General features: G+C 66.4%; 4 protein-coding genes and 1 long non-coding RNA gene across 6 annotated transcripts; 1 reads left to right on the top strand and 4 right to left on the bottom strand.

The window, feature by feature from the left end:
- Window positions 1-206: 206 nt before the first annotated feature.
- GANAB (glucosidase II alpha subunit) lies at window positions 207-7,347 on the bottom strand. 2 transcript variants are annotated; one of them, XM_034071663.1, is made up of 25 exons: window positions 7,220-7,347; window positions 6,572-6,673; window positions 6,209-6,317; window positions 6,009-6,136; window positions 5,574-5,753; window positions 5,177-5,242; window positions 4,720-4,819; window positions 4,527-4,611; window positions 4,338-4,434; window positions 4,076-4,256; window positions 3,848-4,001; window positions 3,537-3,772; window positions 3,334-3,460; window positions 3,184-3,263; window positions 2,821-2,964; window positions 2,636-2,732; window positions 2,461-2,562; window positions 2,141-2,384; window positions 1,331-1,395; window positions 1,161-1,237; window positions 1,002-1,076; window positions 795-908; window positions 608-720; window positions 428-528; window positions 207-343 (listed from the first exon to the last, which is right to left on the bottom strand). In XM_034071663.1, the coding sequence occupies exons 1-25, from the start codon at window positions 7,237-7,239 to the stop codon at window positions 234-236; spliced, it is 2,907 nt and encodes a 968-aa protein (XP_033927554.1). In that variant the 5' UTR covers window positions 7,240-7,347; the 3' UTR covers window positions 207-233. The 2 variants fall into 2 exon arrangements, with proteins under 2 accessions (XP_033927554.1, XP_033927555.1); XM_034071664.1 differs by lacking the exon at window positions 5,177-5,242 and having other exon boundaries at window positions 7,220-7,346.
- Window positions 7,348-7,813: 466 nt separating this feature from the next.
- On the top strand, window positions 7,814-9,637 carry ZBTB3 (zinc finger and BTB domain containing 3). Its single transcript, XM_034071671.1, has 2 exons — window positions 7,814-8,828; window positions 8,863-9,637. Exons 1-2 carry the CDS (start codon window positions 8,327-8,329, stop codon window positions 9,534-9,536), a joined length of 1,176 nt encoding a protein of 391 aa, XP_033927562.1. The 5' UTR covers window positions 7,814-8,326; the 3' UTR covers window positions 9,537-9,637.
- Window positions 9,638-10,054: 417 nt separating this feature from the next.
- On the bottom strand, window positions 10,055-12,968 carry RCE1 (Ras converting CAAX endopeptidase 1). Its single transcript, XM_034071843.1, has 8 exons — window positions 12,766-12,968; window positions 11,636-11,738; window positions 11,467-11,550; window positions 11,310-11,388; window positions 10,955-11,122; window positions 10,807-10,878; window positions 10,429-10,491; window positions 10,055-10,346 (listed from the first exon to the last, which is right to left on the bottom strand). Exons 1-8 carry the CDS (start codon window positions 12,966-12,968, stop codon window positions 10,123-10,125), a joined length of 996 nt encoding a protein of 331 aa, XP_033927734.1. The 3' UTR covers window positions 10,055-10,122.
- A 180-nt stretch (window positions 12,969-13,148) lies between these two features.
- On the bottom strand, window positions 13,149-15,718 carry TOP6BL (TOP6B like initiator of meiotic double strand breaks). Its single transcript, XM_034071670.1, has 8 exons — window positions 15,539-15,718; window positions 15,329-15,458; window positions 15,117-15,248; window positions 14,351-14,472; window positions 14,170-14,280; window positions 13,975-14,086; window positions 13,810-13,895; window positions 13,149-13,737 (listed from the first exon to the last, which is right to left on the bottom strand). Exons 2-8 carry the CDS (start codon window positions 15,390-15,392, stop codon window positions 13,705-13,707), a joined length of 660 nt encoding a protein of 219 aa, XP_033927561.1. The 5' UTR covers window positions 15,393-15,458; window positions 15,539-15,718; the 3' UTR covers window positions 13,149-13,704.
- Window positions 15,719-16,337: 619 nt separating this feature from the next.
- Window positions 16,338-16,718, bottom strand: LOC117437378 (uncharacterized). Its single transcript, XR_004550436.1, has 3 exons — window positions 16,654-16,718; window positions 16,516-16,571; window positions 16,338-16,406 (listed from the first exon to the last, which is right to left on the bottom strand). It is a non-coding gene; the product is annotated as an uncharacterized lncRNA (long non-coding RNA).
- Window positions 16,719-16,734: the final 16 nt, after the last annotated feature.

The raw sequence follows: 16,734 nt of genomic DNA, 5'->3' as shown, positions 1-16,734 counted from the left end.
CCACACGTGGGGGGAGAACGGGGGGGTGGGGGGGCAGAGACAATGACCCCCCCCCTCCCCAGCCCCACTGGGGGACACCCCCACTACAGCAGCCAAGGGGGCAGTGGGAGCTCCCTGCCCCCGGGTGGGGATCAAGGGGGGGGAGAGAGGGGCTGTGGGGGGGGCCCCAGAGGGAGCAGGGGGGGGTGTGAGGAGGAGCCCCCCCCCCCCCGGCAGCGGCCCCCCCCCCTGCATTATCGCAGGACGATGGCCCAGTCGTCGCCCATGCGGACACCCGGTTTGCGAATGGTGAGGACGGGAGGCTCAGCCTCATGCTGGAAGTCCAAGCGCATCTCGGAGCCGTCTTTGGGGGGGACATGGGGGGAATTAGGGGGGGAATGGGGGTGGGAGACCCCCAACACCCCCCCCTTGTCACCCCCCAACTCACTCGCAGGCTGGAGGATGACGGCATCCGGCTTCTCTGCCCCCAGGATCACCACGCGCTCCAGCCAGACTGGGGTGTCATAGGAGCCCTTGGGGTCCGCAGAGCTGCAGGGGGGTAGAAAGAGAAGGTTGGGGGGTGCAGATGGGATTGGGGGGGGTCCTGGGGGGGGGGGGCTGGGGGTACCTGGCTGTCAGTGTGTTGCCAGCAAAGGTGAACTGGCGATGGAGGAAACGCGCCTTTGTCTCGTAGTCAAAGCTCTTCCCATCGTCCAGGAAGAGATCGCCCTCAGCAGTGCCCTGGGGGCAATGGGGGGGTTAATGGGGGGGTTACAGAGGTAATGGGAGGGGGGTCCGGGGGGGTCTGCACTGACCTGGGGGCTCAAGGCCACGTAGAGGGTGAAGGGATCCCCCTGCATGCACTCGGTTGAACGTCGCACCCGCTCCTGCCGTGGCACCACTGTCCCCCCCCGCTGGAACACCGGCACCTGGGGGGGGGAAACGGGGGGGGTAAGGTGTGCTCAACCCCCCCCCCCCTCCATAGCCACCTCCAGACCCCCAAACCCGTCCCCATCACCCACACTGCTCATGGTCACCGGCACGTAGAGCGTCTGTGGTGCGTGATGCTTCTGGTAGGAGACGGTGTCGTACCAGACCTGGGGGTACCAGAGAGGGACTGGGGGTGTCAATGCACCCCCAACCCCCCCTCAAAGCTTGAATCCACCCCCCCATAACCTCACCTCTCCCTTGCCAGGCAGGTAGACCTGCACCCCACGGGCCCCCTGCTCTGTGACGGGGTGCACCAGCAGCGCCCTGTCTGGGGAAGGAAGAGGGGGGCTGGGTTAACATCGGGGTGGGGGAACCCCAACACGTGTGGGGACATCCCAGTATGGAGGAAACCCCCTCTCACCGAGCAGGTACTGATCATCTATGGCAAAGGTGGTGGTGTCCTCGGGGTACTCCATCCACAGCGGCCTATGGAGGAGAAGGGGGAATGTGGCTGGGAAGGGCAATCCCAGGCACAGGATGGGGAGAGAAGTGATTCAGAGCAGCCTGAAGAGGAGGAAGGAAGGAAGAAGGAAGGAGGAAGAAGAGGAAGATTTGGGGCTGTTGGTGGATGAGAAGCTCCCCATGAGCTGGGTTCAGTGTGAGTTTGAGCCCAGACCCCCCTCCTTGTGCTGGGCTGCACCCCCAGAGCTCAGGGATGGGATTCTCCCCTCATACTCTGCTCTCCTGACACCCACTGTGTGCAGTGCTCGTGGCCTCAGTGTAAGGAGGACACGGAGCCGTTGGAGCAAGTCCAGAGGAGGACATGAGGATGAGCAGGGACTGGAGCAGCTCCCATTGGAGCCAGGCTGAGAACATTGGGGCTGGAGAAGAGAAGCTGCGTGGAGACCTCAGAGCAGCTTCCAGGGTCTGAAAGGGGCTACAGGGATGCTGGAGAGGGGCCTTCATCACAGACTGGAGCGATGGGACAAGGGATAATGGGTTCAAACTGGAACAGGGGACATTTAGACTGGATTTAAGGAAGCTGTTCCCTGTGAGGGTGCTGAGGCGCTGGCACAGGTGCCCAGGGAAGCTGTGGCTGCCCCATCCCTGGCAGTGCTCAAGGCCAGGTTGGACACAGGGACTTGGAGCAGCTGCTCCAGTGGAAGGGGACTTGGATCTGGATGAGCTTTACACTCCCATCCACCCCAACCTATGGCTGTGCCCTCCTCACCTCATGACGGGCAGCCCGTGGCGGTGGCTGTGGTAAAAGGCCGTGTACCAGAAGGGCAGGAGCGCGTAACGCAGCCGCACAGCACCGCGGATCAGCGCCGCATTGTCCTCCCCGAAGAGCCAGGGCTCGCGCCGCGCCGTGTCCAGGTGAGCGTGGGCACGGAAGAAGGGCTGGAACGCACCCGCCTGGTACCAGCGCACCAGGAGCTCCGCATCGGGGTTCTTAAAGAACCCCCCCACGTCCGCTGTGGGGGGAGGAAGGGTTTTAGGGTGACCCCCAACCCCCATGGATCCCCCCCCCCCCGGTATCCCCATGCTCACCACCACAGAATGCCAGCCCGGCCAGCCCGAAGCTCAGGCACATGGGGATGGAAATCTTGAGGTGCTCCCATTCGGCTGCGTTGTCACCCGTCCACACCGCACCTGGGAGAGGGGGGGGGGTGAGGAGGAGGATGGGGGGGCACAAAGACACGTGGGGGGGACCCCCAACCCTCACCATAGCGCTGGGAGCCGGCGAAGAAAGCGCGGCTCAGCACAAAGGGCCGGTGCTGCCCCCCCGAGCGCTGGATCTGCCCCTCGGCCGTTGCCATTTGCTGGGAACAAAGAGGAAAAGGCCATAAGGGACCCCCCCCTGTGAAAGTGGGGGGCAAAACGGGGTTCGGGGGGGGGGGGTTTCCTCACCACATAGAGGCCATAGAGGTTGTGGACGTCGCGGTGCTCCCAGCCGCCGTGGTGCACCGCGTCCTTGTGCATTGTCACCTCGGGGCCGCTGAACACCGAGGGCTCGTTCATGTCGTTCCATGTGAACAGGATCTCGGTTGAGCCCTGGGGGGGGCCCCATGGTGAGGAGGGGGGCACGGGGGGGGGATAAGCAAAGAGGGGGACACAGGAGCTTGTGGGGGGACCCGAGCAATACAGGAAGGTGGTGTTGTGAGAGCTAAAGGGCAATGTGGGGGTGACAGTGACTTGGGGGAGGGAGAGGACAATAACTTGGGGGGGCTGCACTGGTGGGGGGGCATGAACCCCCCAGCAGTGGCTCCTCACCTCATACTGGTCGTATGCGAACATGGACGCCCACCACGCACGCATCTCAGGGTTGGTGAAGTCGGGGTACGCAGCAGAGCCTGGGGACAACACAGGGGTCAGTGTGACCCCCCCAGAACCCCCCCCCAGGACCCCCCCAGCCCCACTCACCCGGCCAGCACCAGCCCTCATAGTCACTCCCATCCTTTGTCTTGACATAGAAGCCGCGGGAGCGCAGCTCGGTGTGGACACGGTACCCGTTGTCCACCTTGATGTGGGGGTCCACGATGCTGACCATCTGGGGGGACAGTGACCCACATCAGCACCTCGAGGGGGGTCCACAGCCCCCCAAGTCCCTGGCTGGGGTCTCCCACCTTGCGTTTCTTCGCAGCCAGCTGCTCGAGCATGGCACGGGGCCGGGGGAACTTGCTGGGGTCCCACGTGAAGTAGCGTTTGCCATCGGCGTGCTCGATGTCCAGCCAGAGCACATCGCAGGGGACAGCGTGTTCCTCAAAGCCCCTCTCCACCGCGGCCACATCCTCCTCGTCGTTGTAGTTCCAGCGGCTCTGGTGGTACCCCAAGGCGAAGAGGGGGGGCAGCGCCTGGGTGCCTGTTGGGGGGCACAGCGAGGCTCAGAATGGGGGTCCCTGAGTGCTGCAGGGGGCACCCATTGCCAGGGCTGTACCGGTGAGGGCAGTGTATTGCCCCATCACAGCGGCAGGTGTGGGGCCCAGAAGCAGGAAGACGTCGATGATGCCACTCTCAGACATCCAGCGCACGTCGGTCTGTGGTGTCTCCCCTCCGCCGTGCATGTAATCCAGCAGCTTCCCAAAGAGCGTCTGCCAACAGCGGAAAAGGGGGAGTCAGGACCCCAACTACACCCCCCCTGTGCCCCCCAACCCCTGCCCCACACCTTCCCGGCCGTGTTGGAGCTGATGTCAACCCAGGTCTCGGCGGCGTTGAGCCAGAAGATGCCGAGGGTGCGGCGGGCGCTGTGTGCCAGGAGCAGTGGGACGGAGCCATACAGGGCCATGGGGTTGTAGAGCTCGTACTGGAAGACGTCCAGGTTGTAGAGGCGATACGGGTCCCCCCCCCTGCAGGAGGCCAGCGGGTCAGTGTCCCCCCCCCTCGGGTTGGTGTCACCATCACCCTCCCCATGCCCTCCCACTGCTCACTCGGTGGTGCGCAGCCGCAGGCTCTCGGCGTGCTCGGGGATGCCATAGACGTGCTCGAAGCCAGGCAGGGAGAAATCCAACCCCACTGAGGTGGGTCCTGTGGTGGGAGGAGGAAAAGCAGGAGGGGGGGTGAAACTGGGAGCCCCCTCCCCACATTGACCCCCCCATCAGCCACAGAATGGGGCTCACCATTGGGTTTGGTGTCTGTGTGGGTCTTGAATGTCTCCTCCCAGGCACCTGGCTCCTCTGCAGCCTCAGCCGTGGCCTCTGTGGGCTGGGGGTAAGGGGCAGGTAAGGAGATGGGGTCCCCCCCAAAGAAAGGGGGGGCCCAGGTCCCTGCTGGCCCCATCCCCTCACTCAGAGCCCCCCATCCCTGTGATACCTTCTCACTCTGGTCACCAGCCTCCTCTGTGCCAGCAACACCTTCCTCCTGCCCCTCAGCAGCTGCCCCTTCCTCTGCCGTGGGCTCCTTAGGGGTGTCCCTGGTGGGGGGGGAAGGAGCAGTTATGGGGTGCTGGAGCACCCCAGTCGCTGCAGGGATGAATGAGACACACAGCAGGCTCGCAGTGAGGGACAGACAGACACAGGACACCCCGAAAGGCACTCGCTTGGGGAGCCGGGATGGGGGGAGCACCCCAATAACCACCCCCAGCTCAGTCAGGGGGAGCAGCTCCTCACTTCTAGGGGGACAGGGATGGCCCCAGCAGCTCCTGGCTCCTCCTCCCTCCCACTGGAGCCTGGGGTAGGGGGTCCCCTGGCCTGGGCTCCTACTGGGGGCCCATGGGGAGGGCAGGGGAGTGGAGGGGGGGCAGAGACAGCAGCAGAAGCCACAGATTTACCTATGGAAAAGGGTCTTGATCTTATCCCACAAGCTACCGACCGAGCTACTAAGTTTATCCGACAAACTGGGGCGCGGGCAGGGGGGGAAGCGCAGCCAGAAACAGAAACAGCCAAGAGTCAGTGCAAGGAGGCGCCGGACGGACAGACGGACACAGCCCGGCCCGGCTTCCCCCCAGCCCCCTTCCCCATGGGCTGCCCTCCCTTTTGGGGGGACCCTCAGAGCGCTGCTGCTCCCCTCTCCCCACCTTCCCTGGGGTCACCTTCACTGGGAGGGCTCCAGCAGGGAATGGGGGCACCCCAAGCTCCCTGGGGGGGTGTGGGGGGGGTGTTTTTGGAGCGCCCCAATGGGGGGGAATGTGGGGATGGAACCGGTGCCCCCCCCCCAGCCACACTCACGAGTCCCGGCGCTGCCGGAGGTGCTCGAAGAAGAGGAGCCCACGGGCATTGATGCTGCAGAGCAGCTCCCGGCCCTGCAGCAGATCCATGCGGAACGGCTTCCCCGTCACCAGCAGCCGGTGTCCGGCCGGGCCCAGCGACAGCTCCAGGCTCCCTTCATCCCGTCCGCTCACCGCCAGCCTGCCGGTAACGGGGGTTAGTGAAGGGGGTTAGTGAAGGGGGTTATTGAAGGGGGTTAGTGAAGGGGGTTAGTGAAGGGGGTTATTGAAGGGGGTTATTGAAGGGGGGTAATTGAAGGGGGTTATTGAAGGGGGGTTATTGAAGGGGGGTTATTGAAGGGGGGTTATTGAAGGGGGGTTATTGAAGGGGGTTATTGAAGGGGGTTATTGAAGGCAGCTCCTCACCCCCCCCCATGTGTCCCATCCCGGTGCTCACCGCTCCACCGGCGGCTCTGCCACCAGCACATCAGGCACCTCGAACCGCGGCCGCAGTGGGTTCAGCTCCTTGATGCGGATCCGGCTCATGTTGCCCCTCAGCCCCCACAGCTCCAGCAGCAGCGGGACCTGCACAAGGCTCCAGGTATCAGACCCGGTCCCCTCACCCCCCCCCCCAACCCCCCCGGGTCCCATGCCCACCTTGGTGGCCTCATTGATGAGCTGGATCCTGGCGGCATCGGGGCCGAGCTGCAGTGATTCCAGCAGGGCCCGGTACGGAGACTGCCCGGGGCTGAGGCCGCGCTGGCGCCTGCGGGGGGAACCGGGGGGGGGCAAGCGGCTGAGCCCGGCTCCTGCCCCCCCCCATCCCCGGTACCCACCGGCAGAACCCCCCCCCCCATCCCCGGTACCCACCGGCAGAACCCGCTCTGCCCCCCCCCCATCCCCGGTACCCACCGGCAGAACCCCCCCCCCATCCCCGGTACCCACCGGCAGAACCCGCTCTGCCCCCCCCCCATCCCCGGTACCCACCGGCAGAACCCCCCCCCCATCCCCGGTACCCACCGGCAGAACCCGCTCTGTTCGCACGTCTTGAAGTTGCTCCGGTCCACGGCGATCGCGGCCCCGATGCAGAGCGCAGCACAGAGCAGAGCCGCCGGCCGCCGCCTGCGGGGGGGGACGGGGAGACCGGGTCGGGGCGAAGGGCAGGGCCGAGGCGCCGCCTCCAGCACCGACGGGAACGGGAAGGGGGGAAGAGGCGGAAACAAACCGGGAGAGAGCGGAAGGGGGACGGGATAACGAAGGGGAAACGGGATAACGGGGGGGGAACGGGATAATGTGGGGAGAAACGGGATAACGGGGGGAGAAACGGGATAACGGGGGGGGGAACGGGATAACGGGGGGGGAACGGGATAACGGGGGGAAATGGGATAACGGGGAGAGGGAAAAGGGATAATGCGGGAGGAAACGGGATAACGGGGGTGGGGAATGGGATAACCGGGGGGGGAATGGGACAACCGGGGGGGGGGGATCGTTGCCGGGACCCGATACGAGATGGGGCACCCCGGTCGGCGATGGGGGGGGGGGGGGTTGGGGTCAAGACGGGGCGGAGGGGGGGGGGGGTGTCCGGTGCAGGGGTCCCGGGGGGGGGAGGGGGGAGGGATCCGGTTGGGGGGGGGGGGGAAGGAGGCGGCTCCCGAAGCGCACGCTCACCTCCCCGGCGCTGCCGCCATCTTGGATCGGCGCTGACCCTTGACCCCGCCCCGGGCCTCACGCCGTAGAGTCCCATTGGCTGAGGGGAGCCCCGCCCTGGCCACACCCCCGTAGAGCCCGCCGGCTTGGTTGCCGTGGAGACCGTAGCCCCGCCCCCGTCCCGGGATGACAGAAAGGTGTTCCCACCAATCAGAGCGCGGGATAGGGACACGCCTTGCACGGGGAACAGCAGACCAATGAAAGCGCGGGACGGATGAGTGACACATCTGAGAGCCAATCAAAACATGGGCACTGCCCGGAGGCCCACCCCCCCTCTGAGGGCTTCCCCGGCAACGCCCCGCCCCGCGGTCGTAGCAACCACGGCCATGGCCGCCTCTTCCCGACAAAAGCCAATCAGCAGCCCTCTTCTATAAGTGACAGAGTGAAGCCACCAATCAACAGGCACCTCTCACCCTTATCGTCCCGGCAATTTGAGTGGCAGGTGATCTGACCAATGAGAGCGGGAGCTGCTGGCCGAGCTGCCTGCCAATCAGCGCGGAGGGGCGGGACGTCGCTAGGCCGCTGCTTTGTGGTGAGTGGGGACGGGGACCACGGAGGTGGGGAGGGATGGAGCGAGACCCAGTGGGGCTGACCGGGACGTACCGGGGCTGAACGGGACCTGCTGGGGCTGACCGGGACGTACCGGGGGTGAACGGGACCTGCTGGGGCTGACCGGGACGTACCGGGGCTGAACGGGACCTGCTGGGGCTGACCGGGACGTACCGGGGGTGAACGGGACCTGCTGGGGCTGACCGGGACGTACCGGGGCTGACCGGGACCTGCTGGGGCTGACCGGGACGTACCGGGGCTGACCGGGACCTGCTGGGGCTGACCGGGACGTACCGGGGGTGACCGGGACCTGCTGGGGCTGACCGGGACGTACCGGGGGTGAACGGGCTGTACCGGAGCTGAATGGGTCCTGCTGGGGCTGACCGGGTCCTACTGGGGCTGACCGGGCCGTACCGAAGCTGACCGGTCCGTACCGGGTCTGGCATCGACCTCCTTTGCCCCCCCCCCCTCCCGCTGTCCCCCTCCCCTTCCAGGCCCGGCAGAGCCCCGCTGGCCACCATGGAGTTCCCGGAGCACAGCCGGCAGCTGCTGCGGGGGCTGCGGGAGCAGCGAGCCCAGGGCTTCCTATGCGACTGCACCGTGCTGGTGGGGAGCGCCCCGTTCCCGGCGCACCGGGCGGTGCTGGCCGCCTGCAGCGCCTTCTTCCACATGTGCTACGCGGAGCGGCTGGACAAGGGCGACCTGGTGTGTTTGAACAGCGAGATCGTGACTCCGCCGGCCTTCGGGCTGCTGCTGGAGTTCATGTACGAGGGCCGGCTGGCGCTGGCAGCCACGCCGCTGGAGGACGTGCTGGCGGCCGCCAGTTACCTGCACATGAACGACGTGGTCAAGCTGTGCAAGAAGAAGCTGCAGGCTCGGGTCCCGGCTGAGGCCGACAGCACCAAACGGGAGGAGGAGGAGGATGCCCCCGGTTCTCCCCCGCTGCCACCCGCTGCCGCCCAGCAGTGCCCACCCAGCCCTGGGGGGGCGCCCCTTTTGCCCCCCCCAGGGCCGGCCCCCGAGGCTGGGGATGGGGGGGAGGACGGGGTGCCCCCCCCCCCCCGAGCCGCCCGTGTCCCGTGTGGATGTGGCTGACACCACACAACCGGGCATGGAAGGCGACTGGTCCCGTGCTGCTGCCCCGGAGCTGCCGCTCCCCAGCCCCAGCAGCTCCACGGAGGCCGCCCCTCGGGGCACCTTCCCTGGGGGGGAGCTGCCGGCCCCGGGGGGGCTCTGCGCAGGGCCCTGGGCCCCCGCTGCCCCCGGGGGGCTGCTGCCTGCTGCGGTCAAGGTGGAAGCCATCGTTATCTCCGACGAGGAGCCCGAGGCCAGCACCCGCCGCTCCGCCGGCCTCTTCCCGGCGCCTGCCCGTGCCCCTCGGCCCGCGGCCTTCGGGGAGCCGTCGGGGGAGCCGCTGCCCTTCGGGTTACCGGCGCTGCGGGAGCCGCTGTTCCTGCCCCCGCTCGAGGGCCGCGGGGGCTTCGGGCTCTTCACCGACGAGGCCCCGACGTGCCCGACGTGCGGGAAGACGTTCTCGTGCTCGTACACCCTGCGGCGCCATGCCACCGTGCACACCCGGGAGCGCCCCTACGAGTGCCGGCACTGCCTGCGCAGCTACACCCAGTCCGGGGACCTGTACCGGCACATCCGCAAGGCGCACAGCCACGGGCCCCCCCCCCGCGGAGGAGCCCACGGTGACCACGACCGGGACTGTGAGAACCCCCCGTAACGGGGGCCGGGTGGTAGGACCCGGGGGTACCGGGGACGGGAAGGGGGCGGGGCCGAGCGGGTGTACGGCAGTCACGTGGTGCGGCTCGGGAATAAAGCGCCGCTGGAAATGGGTGGTCCTTGAGGGGGCGTGGCTCTTGGCCACGCCCACGTCGCGCTCCTATTGGCTGTCGCCTGCCCAATGGCTGAGCGTGGGCACCGGCGCACCTGCTGTGGGTTTGCTGCCCCCTGGTGGGCAGGAGGAACTCGGGAGCTGCCTCCGGTCCCAGTTTGAACAGGGATGAATCCCAGTCCAGCCCCAGCCCCATCCCAGTTAGAACAGGGCCAAATCCCAGTCCAGCCCGATCAGCCCCAGATCCTGCTTCGTTCTGTCCCAGTAGACCACAAGCACTGCGTGGTCTTGTCCCAGTCTCTCCCAGTCCCTCCCCATCCTTCCCAATCCATCCCAGTCCTTCCCAGTCCCATTCAATCCCACCACACCAAGGCTTAAAGCACTTTAATCACAAAAATAGAGCTCTGTGCGGCGGCACCTATAAAAAGGGGGGTTGGGGGTATCGGGGGCCGGGGCGGGTGCCCCCACGCCCGGGTCAGGAGCAGGTAGGGGGGCCCCCGGGTTGGGGGGCACAAGCCGGGGTCCCCCCGAAGAAGGTGGGCTCGGTGAGGGGGTGCAGGAGCAGGAGGAAGAGCAGGACCCCCAGCAGGTAACAGGGCAGCAGCGCCCGGCGCCGGGGGTGCTCCAGCGCTGCCCCCACCGCCGGGAAGCCCATGGAGTTGCAGAAGGAATGACACAGCACCGGCCCTGCCAGGTGACCTGCGGAGGGACGGACAGACGGACAGAGCCATGGAGACCCCCCCGGACCCGCTGTACCCCCCCCCCCCCCGCCTGCACCCACCTGTCCTGAGGAAGAGGAAGGCCGTGTAGGCGCCGAAGACGGCGGTGTAGGAGAACTGGAAAGCTTTGGGAAGGAGGAAGAGGGGGATTGGAGGAGCCTGGATCCCCCCCAGGCTCCCCCCACTGCTCCAGGCATCCCACATCCCCCCCCAGACACCCCAAGTTATCCTTCAGCACCCCAACATCTCCCCTCCAGGCAGCCCAAATCTCCCTTGAGCACCCTATGTGCCTCCCCCAGCACCCCAATATCCCCCCCCAGGCGCTCCAAATCCCCCTCAGTCACCCTATGTGTCCCCCCAGGCACCCTACCCTGCCCCAACCACCCCATATCCCCCTCCCAGCACCCCAAGTCCCGCACCCCAGGCCCCCATAGTGGTACCTGCTGACATGAAGATGCTGCCGACAGAGCCCTGTCGGAACCGGAGCTGCTCGATGACGTGGTGGAAATGGGCTGGGGGGTGAGAATGGGGCTGTGAGGGTCGGTTTGGGGGGGCAAAGGGGGGGTCCCCGGTGTGGGGTTCACTCACCCACACCAAAGAAGAGGGGGCAGGCGAGGACGGCAGGGCCGGGCCCGGTGCAGGGCACCAGCATGGGCAGCATGCAGGCACGGAACACCAGCTCCTCCGTCAGTGGGGCCACCACCTGGTTCCGCAGCCAGCGCACGTCCCCCAGGCACAGCACCCAGAACCGGGGGTCTGTGGGGCAAAGAGGGGGTCCGGGGGGGCAAGGATAGACCCCAAACCTCCTCCTGCTGCTCCCCAAACCCACTGCTCCCTGACCCAACAGTTCCACCCCCACAAACCCCATCAATGCCCAATTGTCCCCCCCCCAACCCCTGGTTGGGACCTCCCCCCCCCCCAAGAAGTTGTGTCCCCCCCTTACCAAAAGCCACCCTGATGCCATCGAGCCAGCGCCAGGGACGGTCCATGGAGAGCTGGATGAGGGGTCCCAGGAAAAGGATCTGGGGGGCATGGGGAGCTTAAAGGCAGCCTGGGGGGGGGGGTCAGAGGGCTGGTGCCCCCCCCAGCCCCACACGTACCATGGTGAGCAGCAGTGGCAGCAGCGTGGCCGGCACCAGCCCCTCCAGGCGCAGCCCCAGCAGTGCTGGCAGGGGGGTATCGAGCTGTGGGGAGGAAACAGGGGGGGGTGAGTGCCACATATGGGGGTGTCCCCCGTTCCCCCCCCCCCCCAACCCTCTCCATACTCACCTTGACGCCTGTCAGCTCCTTCCAGAGCCATACAAAGGCCGGGGAGAGCCCTGACACCACCAGGACACTGGTGAAGCGCCGCTTGATGACAGATGGATGGTCCCTGTGGCCAAGGGGGGGTCAGTACCGGAGGGGGGGGGATTCCCCTGCATTGCCCCCACCCCACAGACACTACAGCATTCCCCCAGGCCCTCTCAGCCCCTTCATGTGCTCCAAACCCCCCCCGATAACACAAAGACCCCGTCCCCAGGGCCCTCAATGCACTCCTGCCCCCCAGGTACCACTCAAACCCCGGCAGGTATGGTACAGAACACCCCCAGCCCCCCCATGGGCCCTACAACCCCCCCCAAGCGCCCTACAGACCCCCATGGACCCTACAGACCCCCATGGGCCCTACAACCCCCCCCAAGCACCCTACAGACCCCCATGGACCCTACAGACCCCCATGGGCCCTACAACCCCCCCCAAGCACCCTACAGACCCCCATGGACCCTACAGACCCCCATGGGCCCTACAACCCCCCCCAAGCACCCTACAGACCCCCATGGACCCTACAGACCCCCCCCAAACACCCTACAGACCCCCCCCAAACACCCTACAGACCCCCCCAAGCACCCTACAGACCCCCATAGACCCTCCAACCCCCCCCAAGCACCCTACAGACCCCCATAGACCCTCCAACCCCCCCCAAGCACCCTACAGACCCCCATGGACCCTCCAACCCCCCCCAAGCACCCTACAGACCCCCATAGACCCTCCAACCCCCCCCAAGCACCCTACAGACCCCCATGGACCCTACAGACCCCCATGGGCCCTACAGACCCCCCCCAAGCACCCTACAGACCCCCATGGACCCTACAGACCCCCATGGGCCCTACAGACCCCCCCCAAGCACCCTACAGACCCCCATGGACCCTACAGACCCCCCAAACACCCTACAGACCCCCATGGGCCCTACAGACCCCCGCAAGCACCCTACAGACCCCCATGGACCCTACAGACCCCCCCCAAGCACCCTACAGACCCCCATGGGCCCTACAGACCCCCATGGACCCTCCAACCCCCCCCAAGCACCCTACAGACCCCCCTAGGTCTCCTCACGTACCCGCCCCCCCCCGCACCCCCCGTACCTCGGCAGGGGGCTGCCCCACACGTACAGGCTGCCCACATAGGAGCAGGCCAGGCTGAGGCAGGCGAGCACCGCGGCCCAGCACGGGCCGGGCCCGGCGGAGGGGACCGGGGCTGCTCCGGGACCGGCTCCGGGGCCCGGTCCGGTCCGAGCCGGAGCGGCCGCGGCCCAGGACGAGGCGGCCGCGGGCTGCGACAGCGCCATGGCGGGGGGGCGGGGCCAGCCCCGGGGGGGCGGGGCCTGGGCTGGAGGGGCGGGGCCAGCGCCAGGTGCTGCAGGGCGGGGGCGCGGGGGGCGGGGCTTGGGATTGGCTCCACTTGAAGGGGCGTGGCTTAATGATAGGGGCGTGGCTTTAGGGGGGCGTGGTTGTGTGGGCGGGGCGTAAGGGGGCGGGGCAATGGCGTGGGAGCTGAGTGGGAAAATGGGGGGGAACTGGGAAAACTGGGACCAGTGGGGGCTGGGAGTGCTGGGAGAAATGGGACAGAGTGGGAGAACTGAGACCAGTGGAAGAACTGGGAGCTGTGGGGAGCTGGGACCAGTGCAGAACTGGGATTAGTAGGGAACTGAGACCAGTGGAAGAACTGGGAGCTGTGGGGAGCTGGGACCAGTGCAGAACTGGGACAAGTAGGGAACTGGGACCAGTGGAAGAACTGGAACCTGTGGGGAACTGGGACCAGGGCAGAACTGGGATCAGTAGGGAACTGGGACCAGTTGGGGACTGGGAGTGACAGGTAGAAATGGGAGCAACTGGTTGAACTGGGATCAGTGAGGAAACTAGGAGCAACTGGGAGAACAGGGAGCAACTGTGGCACTAGGCCCAAAGAAGGAAACTGGAACCAACTGGGGGAACTGGACTGAGGCTGCCAGAACCAGCTGGGATTGGGTGAACTGGGTGAACTGGGCTGGCACATGGCAGAGGGGTGGGCTCCATCCCTGTCCCTTAGGCCATCCATTGGGCCATCTCCTGCAGCACCTGTGGGATGGGGGGGGGGGGTCAATGAGGTTTAATGGGGAAGTAAAAGGGGGGGCCCCCAGTGACACCCACCTGCCCCTGGCTGCTCTGGGAACCCTCCTCATCCTCCTCCTCTTCCATTTGTCCCCTCTGCACACGGGGATGCTCCAATGGGGACCCTGGGAGGGGTCCAAGGGGGGTCTATGGGGCTGGGGGGGTGGCTGTGAACCCCCCCCCTTATCCCAGCGTGTCCCTCACCCCCCTGTGGGTCCCCGTGGGTCTGGCAGGAGCCGATGGGCAGCAGCCGCCTATGGGTGACCTCAGCCAAGCTCCGCCGAGCGGCCGCCACCAAAGCCGGGGTGTCCTCAACCTGTGGGGACAGGAACGGGAGCAGGGGGGGGGACACCCCCAGACCCCCCCGTTCACCTCGGGGGTCCCCTGTCCCCCCCATACCTGCATGGAGCTCAGGCAGCCCCGGCGGAACCGGGCGCTGGAGCTCCCGGTCACCACGGCTGCCACCGCATCCAGTGCCACAGAGAGGGACCGTGCCAGGCGCTGCTGGACCTTGGGGTGGGCAGGGGGGGTCAATGGGGGTGCTGGTGCCCCCCCCCGCACCCCAATGTGTGGCACCCACCTCGTGCCGCCGCCGCAGCTCCCCCAGCATGGGGTGCAGGAGGGCTCGGAGCCCACGGGCCAGCGCCGGGCGGCTGCTGCACAGCGTCTGAGCCAGGAACCGCAGCAGCAGCAGGCGGGTGCCTGCGGGGACAGCGACACATGGGGACACCCCATAGACCATGGGGACACCCCATAGAACATGGGGACACCCCATAGACCATGGGGACAGCCCCGGACCATGGGGGTACCCTGAACAATGGGGACAGCCCTGAACAATGGGGACACCCCCAGACCATGGGGACACCCCCAGACCATGGGGACACCCCTGTATGACAGAAACACCCCCAAGACTATGGGGACACCCCATAGACCATGGGGACACCCCTGAACAATGGGGACAGCCCTGAACAGTAGGGACACCCCATAGACCATGGGGACACCCCTGAACAATGGGGACACCCCTGTATGACAGAAACACCCCCAAGGACATGGGGACACCCCACAGACCATTGGAACACACCCAGACAATGGAGACACCCCATAGACCGTGGGGACACCCCTGTATGACAGAAACACCCCCAAGATTATGGGGACACCCCATAGACCGTGGGGACAACCTTGAACAATGGGGACACCCCTGTATGACAGAAACACCCCCAAGACCATGGGGACACCCCATAGACCATGAGGACATCCCTGCATGACAGAAACACCCCCATAGACCACGGGGACACCCCTGGACCATGGGGACCCCCCCCAACCTCAGCCCCCCCATCCCCACTCACTGGCATCATATGCCTGGAAGGGGTCCTCGTGCTGGAGGAAGAGGAAGAGCAGGAGCCTCTGGGGGTGCTGGTCCCCATCAGGGCCACCCCCTCCCTGCTGCACTGCGTAGGTGGCATCGGGAGTCACCAGCTCTGCAGGGACAAGAGGGGGGGGCACTGGGGGTGCTGCCACCGGTGGGACCCCCCTCGTTATCACCAGACCCCCCCCTCACCTTCCTCCCCCTCTGCCGGCGCACGGGGGACCGCGGTGAAGCCGAATTGTTCCCAATCCGCCATCCAAGAGGGATCCTGGAAGAACCAGGGCACCGGGGCCGGGAGCCCCACGGGGTCATACAGGAACAAGTGACCACGGTCAAGGACAACGACCTGGCCCCATATGTACCCCCCCCCCAACCCGTATCCCACCGGGAACACCGGGATATGGTGATGGCGTCGAGGCGAGAGGGGCGGTTGGGGGTCCGGCGCAGGCAGGGGCACAGGGCGGCCACAGGAACCAGGCTCAGCTCCCCCCCCAGTCCTGCAGCCGCTGCGGGGGGGGGCACACGCAGGCGGATGGGGGGTCCCAGTGTGGGGTGGATCCTGCTGCAGGGGGGGGCACCCCCCGGGGCTGTGGGTCTGAGGGAGGAGGAGGGGGATGGATCCATCCGGATGCAGCCTGGGATGTGCAGCATCCATTGGGACACCCCTTGGATCAGCCCCTGCTGACCCGTCCCTGCCCCCCCCTCTGCATCCTGGGGACCCTGAGCCCCCCCTCCCCATCCCATTAGCCCTGAGCTGCCCTGGCCTGGCCCCATCCTGTTGTTATCCCAATCCCATCCCCGTCATCATCCCTGTCCCCATTCCATCCCCATCCTGTCCCCATCTGCATCCCTATCTTCATTGACATCCTTTATCTATCCCCAACCTATTCTCATCCCCATCCCTGTCTTCATCCCTGTCCCCATTCCATCTCCATCCTGTCCCCATCCCCATCCCAGTCTTCATCCATATCCTTTCCCTATCCCCAATATATTCTCATCCCCATCCCTGTCTTTATCCTCACCCTTTTCCTATCCCCATCCTTTCCCTATCCCTGTCCCAATCCTGTTCCCATCCCCATCCTGTCCCCATCCCCATCCCTGTCTTCATCCTTATCCTTTTCCTATCCTCATCCTTTTCCTATCCCCATCCCCATCCTGTCCCCATTCGATCCCCATCCTGCCCTCATCCCATCCCATCCCATCCTACAGCAGGAAGTGCCAGCTCTGGACCCGCAGCCTCACTCCCTGCAGTGTCCATGCGCTCTCCATCCTGCAGAACACAGGGACAGGGCTGGCACTGGGCTGGGACCCCCCCGAGCCCCCCCATAGGGTCCCAGGTTAGGGGTGTCCATGCTGTGGGGGTGTCCCCGGTGTCTCACCCGTAAGTGTGCGAGGCCACGGCCCCATTGATGCTGACACACATGTGAAACTCCACCTGGGGGGCACAGGGGGGGGGTTCAACGTTGGGACCCCCCCTGGGTGCACCCTGATGTGTGTCCCCCCCCCAGTGCTGGTACCTTGGGGTGCACCACGCTGGCCTTGTGCAGGAACCGCCGCAGCCACACACAGTTGGGGGGGGCGCAGAGCTTGGGGGGGGG

Source organism: Melopsittacus undulatus, chromosome 22 (assembly GCF_012275295.1).
Source record: "Melopsittacus undulatus isolate bMelUnd1 chromosome 22, bMelUnd1.mat.Z, whole genome shotgun sequence".
Taxonomy (NCBI): Eukaryota; Metazoa; Chordata; class Aves; order Psittaciformes; family Psittaculidae; genus Melopsittacus; species Melopsittacus undulatus.
The sequence above is the reverse complement of the archived record's forward strand: the minus strand, read 5'-3'. Positions and strand labels throughout refer to the sequence as shown.